At 35.1% G+C, this 16,300-nt stretch overlaps 1 protein-coding gene across 3 annotated transcripts in view; it reads left to right on the top strand.

Moving 5' to 3' along the window:
• Positions 1-16,300, top strand: part of LOC136029983 (uncharacterized) — a 79,750-nt gene that overhangs the window by 44,232 nt on the left and 19,218 nt on the right. For 2 of the 3 annotated variants that reach the window (XM_065708573.1, XM_065708563.1), the window contains exons 4-5: positions 7,576-7,934; positions 11,286-11,588. In XM_065708573.1, coding sequence (XP_065564645.1) covers positions 7,576-7,934; positions 11,286-11,588 — 662 coding nt within the window. The remainder of the gene's footprint in view (positions 1-7,575; positions 7,935-11,285; positions 11,589-16,300) is intronic. The other variant, XM_065708581.1, reaches the window with a different exon arrangement.

Below are 16,300 nucleotides of genomic sequence, written 5' to 3'. Positions count from 1 at the left end.
TTCCTCCACTCCAAGTGTTTTCCAAGGTTTCCCCAAGCACCAAACTCGCCAAAGCACTGAGTCCCACCCCCTAGTTCCTCCAAAGAGAGCAGAACCAGTAGAGTTAAGTCAATCATGTATCTACGACATTTGTTTATTCTACCCATCAAGTTTCATCCCAATTTCTCCACTCTAAATGTTTTCCAAGATTTTCGGGTTCCCCCTCCAACTCCCCCAAACGTCAACAGATCTAGTCGGGACTTAAAATAAGAGCTCCAAGACACGAGTTCCTTCTAAATATCAAATTTCATCAAGATCCGGTAACCCGTTCTTAAGTTAAAAATACCTCAATTTCTCTAATTTTTCAAAACTAACACCCCCAAGCTCCACTAAAGAGAATAGATCTATTCCAATCATGTCAATCACGTATCTATAACTTGTTCTTATTCTTCACATCAAGTTTCATCTCGGTTTCTCCGCTCTAAGCGTTTTTCAAGATTTCTGTTTCCCCCCTCCAATCCCCTATGTCCCCGGATCCAATTCGATTTGAAAATGGAGCATCTGGGACATAAGATCCTTCTATATATCGAGTTTCGTTAAGATCTGTTCACCCATTCCTAAGATAAAGATACCTTAATTTTCTCATTTTCCAAGAATTCTGGTTTCTATCTCCAACTCCCCCCACTGTCACCGGCTCCGGTCGGTATTTAAAATAAGAGCTATAAAGCAAAAGATTCTTCTAAATATCAAATTTCATTAAGATCTGATCACCTGTTCGTAAGTTACAAATACCTCATTTTTCTAATTTTCAGAATTACTCCCCCCCCCAACTCCACCAAAGAGAGCGGTTCCGGTCCGGCTATGTCATTCAAGTGCCTTGGACATGTTTTAATATTTCCACCAAGTTTCATCCTGATCTCTCCGCTTCGAGTGTTTTCCAAGAGATCTGAGTTACGAGGTCCTTCTAAATATGGTATTTCATTAAGATCCGATAACTCCTTCGTAACTTAAAAATACCCCATTTTTTCTGTAGGACTTCTGCTTATTTTTCCACCAAGTTTCATCCCGATCCCTCCACTCTAAGCGTTTTCCAAGATTTTAGGTCCCGCCCCTACTCCCCCCAATGTCACCGGATCCGGAGCGGATCCCGTCCGGATATGTCAGTCACGTATCTTGGACTTGTTTTTATTCTTACCACCAAGTTTAATCCTAATCTTTCCACTTTAAGGTGTTTTCCAAGATTTTTGCCCCCCCCCCCCCCAATGATGCTGGATCCGGTCGGGATTTAAAATAAGATATGTAAGTTACGAGGTCCTTCTAAATATGACATTTCATTAAGATCCAATCACTCCTTCGTAAGTTGAAAATTAACCCTACCCCCCAACTCCCCCAAATAGAGCGGCTATGTCAATCACGTATCTAAGACTTCTGCTTATTTTCCCCACCAAGTTTCATCCTGATCTCTCCACTCTAAGTGTTTTTCAAGATTTTAGGTTCCATCCCCCCCCCCCCACGACTCCCCCCAATGTCACCAGATCCGGTCTGGGTTTGAAATAAGAGTTCTGAGACACGATATCCTTCTAAATATCAAATTTCATTAAGATCTAATCACCCATTCGTAAGTTAAAAACACTTCATTTTTTCAATTTTTCTGATTTAACCGTCCTCCCACTCCCCCCCCCCCCACATGGTCGGATCGGGGAAACGACAATTTATAATTTAATTTGGTCTGTTTCTTGATACGGCATCCAAATTTCATCGTCCTAGCCTACCTAGAAGTGCCTAAACTAGCAAAACCGGGACCAACAGACCGACCGACATAATTTGCGATTGCTATACGTCACTTGGCAGATACCAAGTGCCATAAAAATACGACTAAAAAAACAAAGAATATCCCATTCATACATCAAACTGTATTGATCTTCATTTCATTTAGCTCTTGACATAGTTTATCTCCGCTCAGAATTCATCGACCTAGTTGAATTAGTTCGAACTACAGTTACATCCCCCAAACCCTCTTTTTCCCCAGTGCGTCTGATCAGAATTTTGAGATAGCCATTTTGTTCAAATTAGTTCAAATTTCAGATAACAAAACTCCAGGGTCGAAACATCATTCTAGAGCCAGGAGGTATGTGTTTAACGCTAGACTCCGGGGAATGTAAGGTTTTAATGGAAGGAGTGGTTGTAAAAACTGTGGAGGTGGCTCATTTGATCGGAAATTTAAAGCTCTAGTACCTTTTTAAGTGAAAAGTGATTGGAAGGCAACTATCCCCCCGCGCCCTATTTCCCCAAACGAATTTGACAAAAATTTTGAGACAGTCATTTTGCTCAAAATAGTTTGAAGATCATATAACAAAAACTCCTGGGTCGACACAACCCCCCAGAGCCTAAGAGCACGTGTTGAAAGTTATGCTCCAAGGGTGGTCTTGTAAACTTCAGATGGGCTCCATTTGATTGCAAATTGAAAGTTCTACTTCTCTGTTTTAGAATCAAAAGTTATCAGAGGACAACTAGATCCCTCGCGCCCTCTTTGATCCAAATATACTGATCAAAAATTGGATATAGCCATTTCGTTCAAAATAATCCAAAGATTAAATAACAAAGATTTCAAACTTGACACCCCCCCCCCCCTGAGCCTGGAGGTAAGTGTTTTTGAATTATGCCCCAGAGGCTTATATAGTCTTTATGGAAGGAGTGGTCGCATAAACTTCAGATGGGACTCGTTTGATTGGAAATTAAAAGTTCTTGTTCCAATTTTAAGAGTCAACAGTTTTAAGAGAATCAGAGGGCAACTGTCCCTCCCCCTCCACGCTCTATTTTCCCCTAAAGCATGTGATCAAATTTTGAAAAAAATCCATTTTGTTCAAAATAGTCCACAAATCATTTCAGCTCCGGGGTTGACATGATTCCCAAGATCCCTGGGGTAAGTAGTTTCAGCTATTCCCTAGGTAAGTAAGGTTTTTATGCAAAGTGTGGTCTTACAAATTTTAGATTGGACTCATTTGATTGGAAATTAAAAGTTCTAGTTTCTTAAAGAGTAAAAAGTGATCTAAAGGAACGAGCACTCCAAGGCCCTCTTTTGCCCAAATGTATCCAATCGAAATTTTGAGATAGCCGTTTTGTTCGAAATTGTCCAAAGATTATAATGCGTCCAGGGTTGACACAACCCCGCAGAGCCTGGGTTTATGGGCTGCTAGTTTTAATCTGGGGCACATAAGGTTTTTATGCACGTGATGGTCACATTAACTTCGCATTAAGCTCATTTGATGGGAAATTGAAAGATCTCTTTTAGCATTTAAAGGGTCATAAGTGATCCGAGGGCATCAGCCCCACCCCCATGCCCTCTTTTTCTAAAATACTTCCGATAGAAATTTTGTGATTGTAATTTTTTTCAAAATAGTCCAGAGATCATATAATAATACTTCCGAGTTGACACTTATCCCAAAGCTCAGGAACCAGGGTTTTAAGCTGTGCCCCAGGGGCATGTCCAATTTTGATAGAAAAATTGGTCCTACAAACTTTGGAGCAGGTTCATTTAATTGGAAATTAAAATTTGTAGTTCCCTTTTCAAGAGTCAAAAGTGATCGGAAGGCTACTAGCTCCTTCATGCTCTCTTTTCCCCAAATGTATCCGATTGAACTGTTGAGATGGTAATTTTGTTCAAAATAGTCCAAAGATCATATAAAAAATCCTTTTTAGGTTGACACCCCCCCCCCCTCCTGAGCACCGGATGAGGGTTGTAAGGTATGCCTTAGAGGTATATCGTGTTTTTATGGAAGGGCTGGTGGTCTAAACTTTGGAGGAGGTTTATTTGATTAGTAATTGAAAGTTTCAGTTCCTTTTTAGGAGTCAAAACCGATTGGAGGGTGAAGAGTCTCCTCTCCCCACACTCTTTTTTCACCCTAATGCATCCGGTTAAAATTTTGCCTACTCTTCTCATTCACTGTAGTCCAAAGATCCTCTAACAAGGCCTCAAGGGTTGACATAACCCTCCAGACTTGGAGGGCAATGGTTTTAAGTCATGCCCCGGGACATTTAAGGTTCTTATGGAAGGGGCTATCAAATAAACTTTGGATGAGGCTCATTTGATTGAAAATTGAACTTTCTGGTTTGGTTATTAAGAGTCAAAACCGATCGGAGGGCAACTAGCGGTCCCCCCATACTCTTTTTCCCCCATACTTATCCGATCAAAATTTTGAGATAGCCATTTTGTCCAAAATAGTCCAAAGGTTATATAAAAATACCTCAAGGGTTGAAATAACCAATATCTTGGGGCAAGGGTTGTAAGCTATGTCTTGGGGCATATATGGTTCTTATGGAAGAGGAGGTCGTATAAACTTTAAAAAAGCATTATTTCATCGGGAATAGAAAATTATAGTTCTATTTTATGATTTAAAAGTGATCAGAGGGCAACAAACACCCCTCCCTTACACCCCATGGATCTAATCAAATTTTTAGACGATTACAAAATATTTTCCGTATTGCTATAAATTGTTCATTAGCCCAGGCCAGCTAGATATATAAATTTCGCTTGTTACAGATGTTTCCACTAACTTAAGTCTATAGATAAATAAAACTGGATGAAATATTTTTTTTCATTGGGGGCTGAGGGTAAAACAAGGTTGTGTTGGTCGTACCCATAGCTTTTACAGTATATAATTAAACCCGATAATTAATTTTTTCAGAGAAAAATATTCCATTTAATAAATTTACAGACTAATTTGATGTAATGTTTCTCTGATAAAATTGAGATCCCAGGATATGATAAAAATTAACTTATTTTTTCCTAAATTCCACTGTCTAAAAATATAATAAAGGGATAGCTATAAAAGTCATAAATGAGATAAGTTTTCAATTATTATATTTTGCCAAAAATCTGGCGTTGAACTCATTCATTGGTTATTATTTCAATGCTGTCTGAATATGTTGTTATAGGTCAATGTCCTACATCATCTGTTGGTAAATTGATTTTAAATACTGTCTTTATCAGGTGATTATTTACCAAAATTTTGGAACAGCTGCCTTGCGCAAAACAGTCCAAATGTCAAATAACAATGCCTCCAAGGATAACAAAAAACCCCGAAGCCCAGGGGCAAGTGTTGCATGATTTATAATTTTCCCATCGTTTATATATATGGTTGGTCACTGAGAAAAGTTGGTATGTGTGATCCTAAGTCTCTAAAATACTAAAGGTATTAGGGTAAAACTGTTGCAAAATATTTAGCGAGTGTCATTCATACGCCAGGTATATGAAAAACTAGATAAATATTTATTATATTTACCGATGAAAAACTTTGACATGGACAGAAATCAATTAAAAAAAATTTCCATAAACGAAGTCTGTCAAAGAAAAGTAAAGAGCCATATTAGACTTAACACAAGCAGAAATAAGATTCTATGATAATACAGTAGAATAGGTAACTAATAAATCACATCCGTGTATTTTAATTCTTAAGTGTAAGACGTGAAAAGCCGTAGAAATATTCATTTTATAAACCAATAAAAAGCTTTGGTAATGAAAACGAATTGGAATCTATTTTAAAAAAAAACTTTGTATAAAAAGAAGTTTATCAATGAAAGGTCAAGAGCTTCATTGACTCAAAAATAGTAGAAAATAATTCCTATTTGAGTTCAAACTCAAAACAACCAGAAATTAATATTAAAGAATAAATGCAACCCAAAACGAACAGAAATTAAAATTAACGATCATGCCAAATTTTACGAAAAAAAACAACAAACAAAAACAAATGAGAGCAACAGTCTTAAAATACCTTATTTTTAAACTGCTAAAAGTGTCCTTAAATCGTTTGTTTTTCCAGTACCAAAACTCCTATATTGTTTTTGTGATTTCAGTAAAGAGCTAGTTTTCTACAATCCTACAGAGTTGGGGAAATATAACCAGCTGGTTTATTTGCAGTAATTTTATTGATTATATTAGATAGGCTGAGAAGTAATACTTTTTGTTAGTTTTAAATTTCAACTTTGCTCTTTATTTCCCTCGGGATTTTTTTTTAATTAAAAAAATCTAAGTATACAAAAGATTCAGTTCCGTATCTACCGTTGAGAAGGACACACAAGTAAGAATAGGTTGTTAGAGGGCGGTCATCTTCAAAGATGAGGCATTAGAAACTTGTGAAAATTAGTCTGCCTTCTTTTTTGGGGTATTCCGTCCCATACGGACACCTGAAGCGTCAAACAAAATTAACAGTACTACAAAGTAGGTTAAACCAGATTATATTGAAAGTTTTAATCCGTCCATTGTTTCAAAAGTCCGGTAATTTACTGTTATTTGCTATTTCTGTTCGTGAGATACAGGTGTCAATTTGCTAACATTTTATTTGCTTCAGATACATTTAAGGACACATTACGAATTAACATTCAACAAGCTGCGAAGTCAATATAATATTTTTAAATCTCCTCCTCTGATTCTTGATCAAAGCATTGCTCCTGCAATACTTTTGTTGGCACATCCAACAAGGAGTGGTTGCAACACTCCACGTTCCCATGGCAACGTAAACTTAGTTTAAATTGGATTTAAGGCAAGTTTGTGGTTGTTCTTGATGCTAAAAAATTCCTTCTAAAAACGAAAATCAACTTTTTAAGCGAATTTCTTAGATTAAGATGCCAGCTTTTAAATGTTAATGTCTATTATCAAGAACTTATTACAGGTGGAAAAATGTGAAGATTTATTTCTTCAATGGTTTGTTTTTTTGGAAATACGGTTTCTATCTTACAAGGGCAAAAACCTGTGCTTGTCAAAACTTATATTTTACCTTATTGACTTCCTCAATTGTCTTTTAGAAGGAAAAAAGACTAAACCGAATATGCAATTTTTTCCTAGGAATAGATAGTTTCCAACCCGAATGACGTGCTTTTTTTCCACATCAAATTTTCTCGTGTTCCTCAATAGGATATAAACGATATTAAGGACAGATAGAATTATAGAGAGGTAGGAGAGACTATTCAGTTTAAAAGCGATAAATAGAATTCTTCTAAGTTTATTTCAGATAGGTTTTTGAAGTAACTAATACAACTATGTCACTTCTTTATATATAAATTCCTTTTGGTCTCAATACCTCTCTGGTTACCATCTAAAATCCAGATTGAACTACTTACATGGGAACTACTTACATTGAACTACTACTACCTTATTCGACCCAGAAATTTTTACAAAAGGGCAAGGCTGCAAAACAACTTCTAAGATGCTGAGAGGGTTGTATTTGGGAACTCTTTTTTTGTAAAAAATGATCGATCTTATTTTAATTATTATAAAACTTATACTTATTCTCTTGTTTTATTGCAGAAAGTCAGTAAACTATGGCAACGATACATGGCAACGAGTGTCCTTGCCTCTTTGAATTGGCAATTAGTCAATGAAAGCATGCTAAAACTGAATAGTTTTAACAGTATATTTTTTTAGAATCTCCAGCCCTATCAAGAAAGATTTGGTCGTTAGTCTTCAAAATCCTTGACAAAAACACAAAAGAAATTGAAAATGTTTTCTGAACTTGTATATAGAAATATAATTGATTTTTATTTAAATTTCCCCTTTTCTGAATCATTAAAGATCCTGAGCAAATATCATATATTTTTCAGATAACGGTACTTTCACTTAACATTGGACCTCATACACAAGATGGTTGTTTACAAGGTCAATTATCAATTTGGGAGCCTTCATTGCAACAAAAGCCATCTGGTGGGTGGTGCGGGGGAACAATTAGTGAGTACAACCCGCTGGAATTCTATAGCAGAACATCAACTGTATCAATCGCATTACTTTCACTGCCATCTAGTGTTGAAGATAAACAACAACTACTGCACATGGAATATAGATTAATCAGTGGTAACTTAACTGCTCCATTAAAACAGAAAGTGAAGGAATTTGTTAGTGATGATCCCCAGGATTCATGCTTAGAAGATAAAATTGAGGGCGCTAGATTCCAGTCGCGTTCAAAGTAGGTTAATTTTCTTGTACTAATTTGTGAACTTGAATCTGCTCTTGCTAGTTGTGATGGTTTAATGAACATTTGAGTAAAAAGTATTTGAATTACAGAAATAAAAGAACTTCGAGGTATTTAATTGTTGAAGTATAGTTCAATTCGTCTGCAATTGCCTGAAGCAGTTAAAGGTCACTTGATAAACGATTATTTGTATACGCAACATAAATGTCCGATTCGAACTGTTGAAAGGCAAGTTCAATTGTTGATGAGCCAGTTATCATAACTATCCTCTATTTTTTTTTACCTTTACTCTACTTCTTTTTACAGTGCAAGCATTTTTAGTAGAACTGCTGGTTAATTTAAGAGCACACTTACTTAACATCATCAGCCCAATATCTATCGTCAGCAATAATTACTAAGACATCTCAGCAATATCCCAAGAATGACTGATGGTATTAACTTGAAAGTTTCAGTGCTACTTCAATTACTAATTCTGCTGTTGCAATTTAACTAAATAAGAAGAGCGTAAGTGTATCCAGGCTGTCAGAGAGTATAGATAGAATTTTTGGGATTGGTATTAAGTATTTTTTCAGGTCAACTTGAGGAGACATAAAATTAAATTCAACAATACTATTTTTTCAAGATTTTCGAAAGGGTGTATATTGTTAAAAATAGTTAAGGAAGTTTCTCCAACATACAAAAAGCAGGCTAAACTATGAAAAAAAAACGAATAACATCTAAATACTACTTTCTTTTTCAATGAAAAAGACTATGTCAATAAAAAAAATAAGAAATTAATTTGAAAAGCTTTTTCCTTACAAACTAAGTTTTGCAAAGAAAAGTAAAGAGCTCCATTAAACCAAAAATTATTAGAAACTAGGTGAATTAATTTTTCAAAGCGTAAAACTACGACAATTCAACATCAATGATTAAGTGAAACCCAAAACGAATAGAAATTACAATGAATAACCACAGAACGACCTCTAAAAAAATAACGCAGAAATTAACATGAGTAGGACTGACAACCTTCATGTTTTCTCAACAAAAGTACATAATTAACACTAGATGGATTAAGTGGTTTATGGGGAAACTTCAGGTAATATCAACGCGAGTTGTCTGATAAGAATAAAAGAGGCTCGTCGATATTTGGGTCGGGGCTATGTATATAAAATTGAAGCAGCAGCTTGCTAAGTTCCATGTCCATAAAATTCTAAGGTATCTAAAATCAGGAAAGTCACATGGAAATTTGGTGGTTAAGGAAAATCGGTGAGACTCTTTACATAGCACAAAAATGTCTGTATATTCAAAAGTGGATAAGGGTTACTATTATATTTTTATTTTTTTTTTTACAAGCCGTTGTGCTAAGAAAACCTAACCAAGTTTATTTTGCTGTGAAGTGTCATCGGTTGCTTGAATCGTAGAAAGGCTGTATAATGCTTTCATAAAGTCGCTATCATTCAGAGCCAAGTTAAAATAAAACTTTGTTAGAAACGATAAATTAGTTGAATGATATTCTTAACTGGGGCACTTTAAATACAAGGACTTAAGGTCATATAATTATTTATTACCTATTAAATTTTTAAGGGTACTGAAATAAGCAGGCTGCTGTACTGACCGTGGATGCCATTGGGTGCTGGAAAAAGCAAGCTAATGCCATAATTTTTATCTCAAGCAGCAATGACTCGGGTACCGAAAACAGGACTTTGGTGTTAATCGTGATTGTCAGAAATACAGGCTTACGAAATGCTGTAAGAATTTCGGAGCCCCTCCCACTTCCCCACTTCTTTGCAATTTGTTTAAAATTATAAATTGAAAAACTATAAATAAAAACATTACATGATGATATCCTAAAAAAACATGCTGATTGGCCCCCAGTCCTGATTGTCAGATACATGTCCTTTATCTAACTTATTTTTATTTCCTGTTTAAACTCATTGTTCACCCTTAGCCCTAGTTTTCTGTTAAATATACATTTTTGTTCCTTATCGAAGCCACTTTAAGATCCTTTCTATATTCACCTTTTTCATAACATCCTTCACTTCTTGGAGGGGGGGCTGCTAGTTAAGACATTTGTTGAAAGTTGGAAAGCCAGACATTTAGACAATGAATCATCAAGGAAACTCAAGCGGCTAAAATGCATCCGGTGAAATATTGTAGCTTGAATTTTAACCAATTTAAGCTTTGGGCTATAAGGGTAGACGCTCTGTAATCAGATTGGCAGGATGACCTAGCGTTCAGCTATTATGGTCAATAATTAGGGAGAATCCCATGAAGGCTTTTCTCGTGTGAATATTCACTACATTTTTCTTCTTGAGCTCAGATTTTGTTCTGTTATTACGCAACACAATTTTAAGTTTCTTACCATATAAAAGTGCCTATATTTAATCTCTTTTCCTGGGTTGTAGGTTTTGAGAGTTAACTACTGTCTTTATTTTGAGAGAGTTGCTTCACCGATGTCATTATCAGATATCTTCTATAAGAGAAGATACCTGGGTGTACGGAACTAAAGATTGAGCCGATTTTTTAGCAGAGGCAGAACTAACAGTTTTGTTATACTTGAAGGATCTCTCCCTCCCAGTCTAGCCCCAAGTTCAGTGATTTTAATTGGCGAGTGAGTAGAAACATATAATGAAGGCCCTCAAGGAGACAATTCTTCCTTCCTAGGAGGATTCGTTAGGCTATAGATAACTACAAGAACCGTAATTCTAATAAGATTGTTTTACGTCTAGGAGTTGGGTCTAGGTGTTAGTAACGATGCGTCCCCCCATCATTATTACCTATTATACTGTTGGCAACTTTAAATGTATCTCCTTATTTTCTGTCAACGTGATTATATTTTGATAGTAGAATCGCTTTCATATTTATTTCATTTTTACAATAAGGTAAAAATGTACAATACGCAAGTTTTACACAAAAACTTTCTGATATTCTTCAATTAACGTCATAATAAATTCCATTTTGACATCAACAAGATTTTTACTTTTCTTGCTATAGCGCTACTATAGAGATCAAATTCATCAAAATAATATCGGAAAAAGAATTTATCACAATAGACTAGATAATACCACCCTCCTCCTGTGAAAAGTTGGAAAAGTTAATCAATTTCAAAACTCATTTAATTGAAGAAACATTGTCAAATAGACTTCATCAATCATCACAGCATGAACATTAGACCCGCAAAATTAATACACATACCATATTCTTCTGGTTTTTATAGTTTATTTCTTCAAAACAGGGACAGGGTGCTATTTATCATTAGGGTATACCTTCACGAAAGAGAATACTTTATAAAAATAAAATAAACCTCCAAACTATAAGTTTCCGATCATCATTTATAGTTAACCTTAATTCTCTTGTAAATTCTAGGAAAGCTCCCTATTTTGGAGAGGATATTCCCAATACAATCTGTGACAAAGTATTCCTCAACTGTGAAATGAGAAACTGTGTCCTTGTATCTCCCAATTGGCCTGGAACACCTCCCAGAGGGCTCGTATGTCATTATTCCATTTCAAGAATGCCCCAAAGGAAAGAGAATTCTACGCTTCAAGCTCTGCATAGCATAATTCAGTTAGGACCGTCGAAAACATTTAATCTTAAGTATCCTGGTCGAGTTCACCTTGATTTGAATCGAAACTACTTTAAAAGTGGGGAAGAATGTAATAAATCAATGTAAGTTTACAATGATCACAATAATGAAAGGATACCGTGTACATTTATAAAAGAAACATTTTTAAGTTCACCAATTGAGCTTTTCATATCTCAAGTTGTTTGAAGCCTCGTCGTTTTTTCTTTTAAATTAATTTAAATAAATTTTTCCACAAGACAAGTTTTCCAAAGAAAAGTAAATAGCTGCATTATGCCAAGAACGAGCAAAAATAAAGTCAAATAACCTTCCAAGCGTAAAACTACTACAAATTACTATCAATAAATTAATGAAACTCGAAACGTCAAACTAAAAAAAGACAAAAATTAACATGAGTAGGGCTGATAACCCCTACCCCCTATGCCTTCTCAAGACCAGAACATAATTTGCGCTTTACTGAAAAATATGACCGTGGATCGTCAGTTTAATTGACATGTGCTGACATTTCTTCCTTAAGGTTTTCATAGTTTTTCATTTATTAACGTAAGAAAGGTAAAAACATTTCAAATGTATTTTGTGTTCAATAAAGCGCAAATTGTATTCTGGTCTTGAGAAGGCATAGGGGTTATCAGTCCTACTCATGTTAATTTGCTTGTTTTGAGTTTGACTTGGCTATTTAATGTAATTTCTGTTCATTTTGAGTATCATTTATTTATTGGTAGTGATTTATGGTAGTTTACGCTTTGAAGATTATTTGACATTATTTGCTCATTGTTGGCTTAATAGAGCTCTTTACTTTTCTTTGAAAAACTTGTCTTGTGGAAAAGGTTTTTTAAATTAATTCATGTTCGTTTTTGGTTGACTGTTCGTCTATTTCATGGAAAAAATGATTTTGTATATCTTTTCGGTTTTTCTTTCTATAAGAATCCGTAGTATGGGTACCTTTTTGTATGTTGGAGCAGCCTTTACCATAATTTTTAATAAAGCCACAAACACTATTTTTAAACCTAATTTCATAGCTTCTGAAGTTTACCTGAGAAATAATTCTTACTATAATTCTAAAAAGATTCTGTCTATGCTCTTTGACAGCCTGGGTACACTTCCACTCATTTTATTTATTTAAATTGTAAGAGCGGAAGTAGTAATAGTCGTATCTCCAAAAGTTTTAACTTATACCCCCAGTCTTTCTCGATACATTGTCGAGGTGACTTATTGGCAACCATAAACACAATGCCTTTTGATTTTTTAAAAGCAACATTTACTTTTAAAGCATAATGAATCAACTGCATAATTTTGGGGGGTTGATATATCTAATATCCCTAAAGACATAGTTTCTGGACTGTTCTACTATTCTGATCAAAATGGCTGTCTCAAAATTTTGACTGGATGGGTTTGGAAAATGAATGGGCTGTAGAGAAGGGCTGCTTGCCCTTCAGTCCCTTATCGCTCATAAAAAGGGCACCAGACACTCGGGCTGTTATTAGAGTGCAAGGGGGAGGACTTACCCCTTCATATATCTAGCAAAAACACTTCCAACAAGTAAAAAAAAAAGTGAAGTACATTCTAAATGTATTGCTTTTTTTTTCAGAAAAGTGCAAATTATGTTTTGGTCGTGAGAAGGCATTGGGGTTGCCAGTCCTACTCGTGTTAATTGTTGCTCGTTTAGAGTTTGACTCGGTCATTTATTGTATGATTTACATAAGCAAAATATGTTTAAAATGTTTTTTACTTTTTTAACTTCAATAAAATTAAAATATTGAAACTTTAAGGAATATATATATATATACATATATATATATATATATATATATATATATATATATATATATATATATATATATATATATATATATATATATATATATATATATATATATATATATATATATATATATATATATATATATTTATATATATATATACATATATATATATATATATATATATATATATATATATATATATATATATATATATATATATATATATATATATATATATATGTATATATATATATATATATATATATATATATATATATATATATATATATATATATATATATATATATATATATATATATATAAAAATATATATATATATATATATATATATATGTATATATATATATATATATATATATATATATATATATATATATATATATATATATATATATATATATATATATATATATATATATATATATATATTAGCTAACACCTGCCACGCATTGTTGTGGCGCTGCGCACCACAGAAACATGTGGAGGGTCAGCTAGGCGTCCCCACGCGGCAGGCTTCTATATATGGATCTTCATTGTCGCTAGTGTCGCATTCCAACTGTTCTGATATTCTGTTCTAACTGTTCTGACATTCTGTTCTAATATTCTGACAGCATTGTCACTTTTAACTCCCCCCCGCCACAGCAACGCCTGGTGCGCCATCAACACACGGGATGTATGTTTGTCTTTCTCGCCCCAGCAACAGGCTGTGACACCCCTTCCATGCGTTGCTGTAGCGCAACACGTGTGCCCCAGCAACACGTGTGCAAGGTGCTAACTTTTAATTGCATAAAACTTATGGATATACTCTGGTAATTTCTCGATACGCATTCTTTTTTACTTTCTCTTTCAGCCGTAAGCCTGGTTTCGCGTTGCTCGTGTAATGCATCGATACGTATTCTTTTGGTAATATCTCTCTGAGATGCAAGCCTAACCCCCCCCTAAAGCAACACGTATACAAGGTGCTAATTTTTAACTGCGTAAAACTTGTGGATATACAATATTCCCCGCAATCCTATTGTCTGTGCATATAAACAGATTTTCCGGTTTACCGACTCTGGAGCATGCAACATATAATTGTCCATGGGAAAAACAATCCGTATTAAGATTTATACCGTATTTTTCTAATGATTGCCCTTGACTTTTGTTGATGGTGATTGCAAATGCTAATTGAATTGGGAATTGTGCTGTTGCAAAGCTTTGGTGGGTTGATATTTCGCAAAAGTATTATTGGTACGCCGGTTTTTAGTTGTAGCACGTGTGGTGGAAACCCTGGGAGATCCAGGGGATTTAAAAATTCTGATGGATAGTTAACCGCTTCATTTTATTCCAGAACTGTGTCGACTGACTTGTAATGGAACTTCCTGGTCTCGAATCTTGGTCAGAATAATATTGTTGATTTCGTGGACGTCTTTGTTCTTGGCTGCCAGAACCGCTCTTTCACTTAGCTAATTATGATTTTTATAATTGGTTAGAATGTTCGAAAATACTTTTTCAACTAAATCATTTTTTGACGTCACCAAATTACAGAATTCAGGAGACAGTTTTATATGTCTTGAGATTGAGTCAACTGGAAGGTTTCCGTTTCCTATTGTCACCAATTGATCTGAAAATATTTCACCAGAGTGATCGTTTTGTAATCAGACCTGCATATTTATAGTTAATTTTAATGTCTTTACGTGTGCCCATAAATTAGAATTTTCTAGGCAAGCATTTATTTCGTTTGCAGGTGTCGATCTAGGAATAACAGGTAATGTTTGCCTGAAATCTCCCGCAAGCAATATTAATGTTCTGCCAAAGGGTTTGGAATTTCGTGGCAAATCTTGCAATGATCGGTCAAGAGCCACGAGCAATTTTTTGTTCGAGATTTTGCATCTCGCACAATCGTCCAAAAAAATAAGTTAGCATTTCTGCAATACTTTACCCATCCCAAATGATTTGGAAATGTTGGACGTAGGAGTTTCTATAGATTGCATATTCAGAGCCAATTTCAAAGCGGAATGAGCAGTTCTCCCACCAGGCAGCAACGTTGTGGCTATTCTGGACGACGCAAGGGCCAACCCTATATCATTTTTGGGCCAAATTGATGCTAGAATCAATCTTATTAGAAACTTTTTACCAGTACCTCCCGGCGCATCCAAGAAGAAGATTTCTCGAACTTGGTTATCGACACAATGCAATATCTGATCATAAATGCCTTTTTGTTCAGACGTTAACTTAGAAGTATTTGCTTGTATATAATTCAATAGATCAATCGTGTTGTAACTTTGTTCATGATTCAATTCTACACATGTAGAAAAAGCAGCAGGGCGATTAAGTGAAGACATTCCCAAATGCTTGAGAAGTTTGTTTGCCATACATAAGCATAAAGCTTCAATCATAACTAAATTGTAGTTATAAATTTCTGTTGTAAAACCCAAGGTAATATCTGACCTCACTAACCGTTTTTAGTAGAGCACGTTGTCAATATGATTCCGAACAATGCACGAATTTGACTTGGAGTTGACGTTTCGCACGCGTCATTGATGCAATTATTCCAGTGTTGGTCGTTCTCCAATAAATTCAGAGCTTGACATTCACTACGGTAAATGTCATGTATACATCCGTTTACAGTTCTCAAATGCTCAAAGGACGTCGGGCCGGGTACATTAACCAAAAGAAGGCGGAGAAAGAAGCATTCATCTTGATTGGGGTGACTTGTGTAGAGTCTTCCTATCGTGGTTTCTTTGAAGAAGCTAGTTTGGCCGTCGACTGACTCATCCCGTTCTCGACGTTCAAATGATCTCTTATTAGCATTCCACGTGTAATACGTAGGCACTTCAGAATACAGCAGTTTATTTGCAAAAGAATCATTTTGACATAACGCGAAGAATGCAGTTAACGTAGTAGCTGATGGATTCAGAGCTCTTTGTTGCACGTTGGCCTCCGTAAAATAAACACGCTGACCATTCTGTAGATATATTGCTAAGTGAACAATAACTGGACTTCGTTCATGTATCGGAAATGAAAGAATTCGC

Source organism: Artemia franciscana, chromosome 1 (genome assembly GCF_032884065.1).
Source record: "Artemia franciscana chromosome 1, ASM3288406v1, whole genome shotgun sequence".
In the NCBI taxonomy this organism is placed as follows: Eukaryota; Metazoa; Arthropoda; class Branchiopoda; order Anostraca; family Artemiidae; genus Artemia; species Artemia franciscana.
The sequence above is the reverse complement of the archived record's forward strand: the minus strand, read 5'-3'. Positions and strand labels throughout refer to the sequence as shown.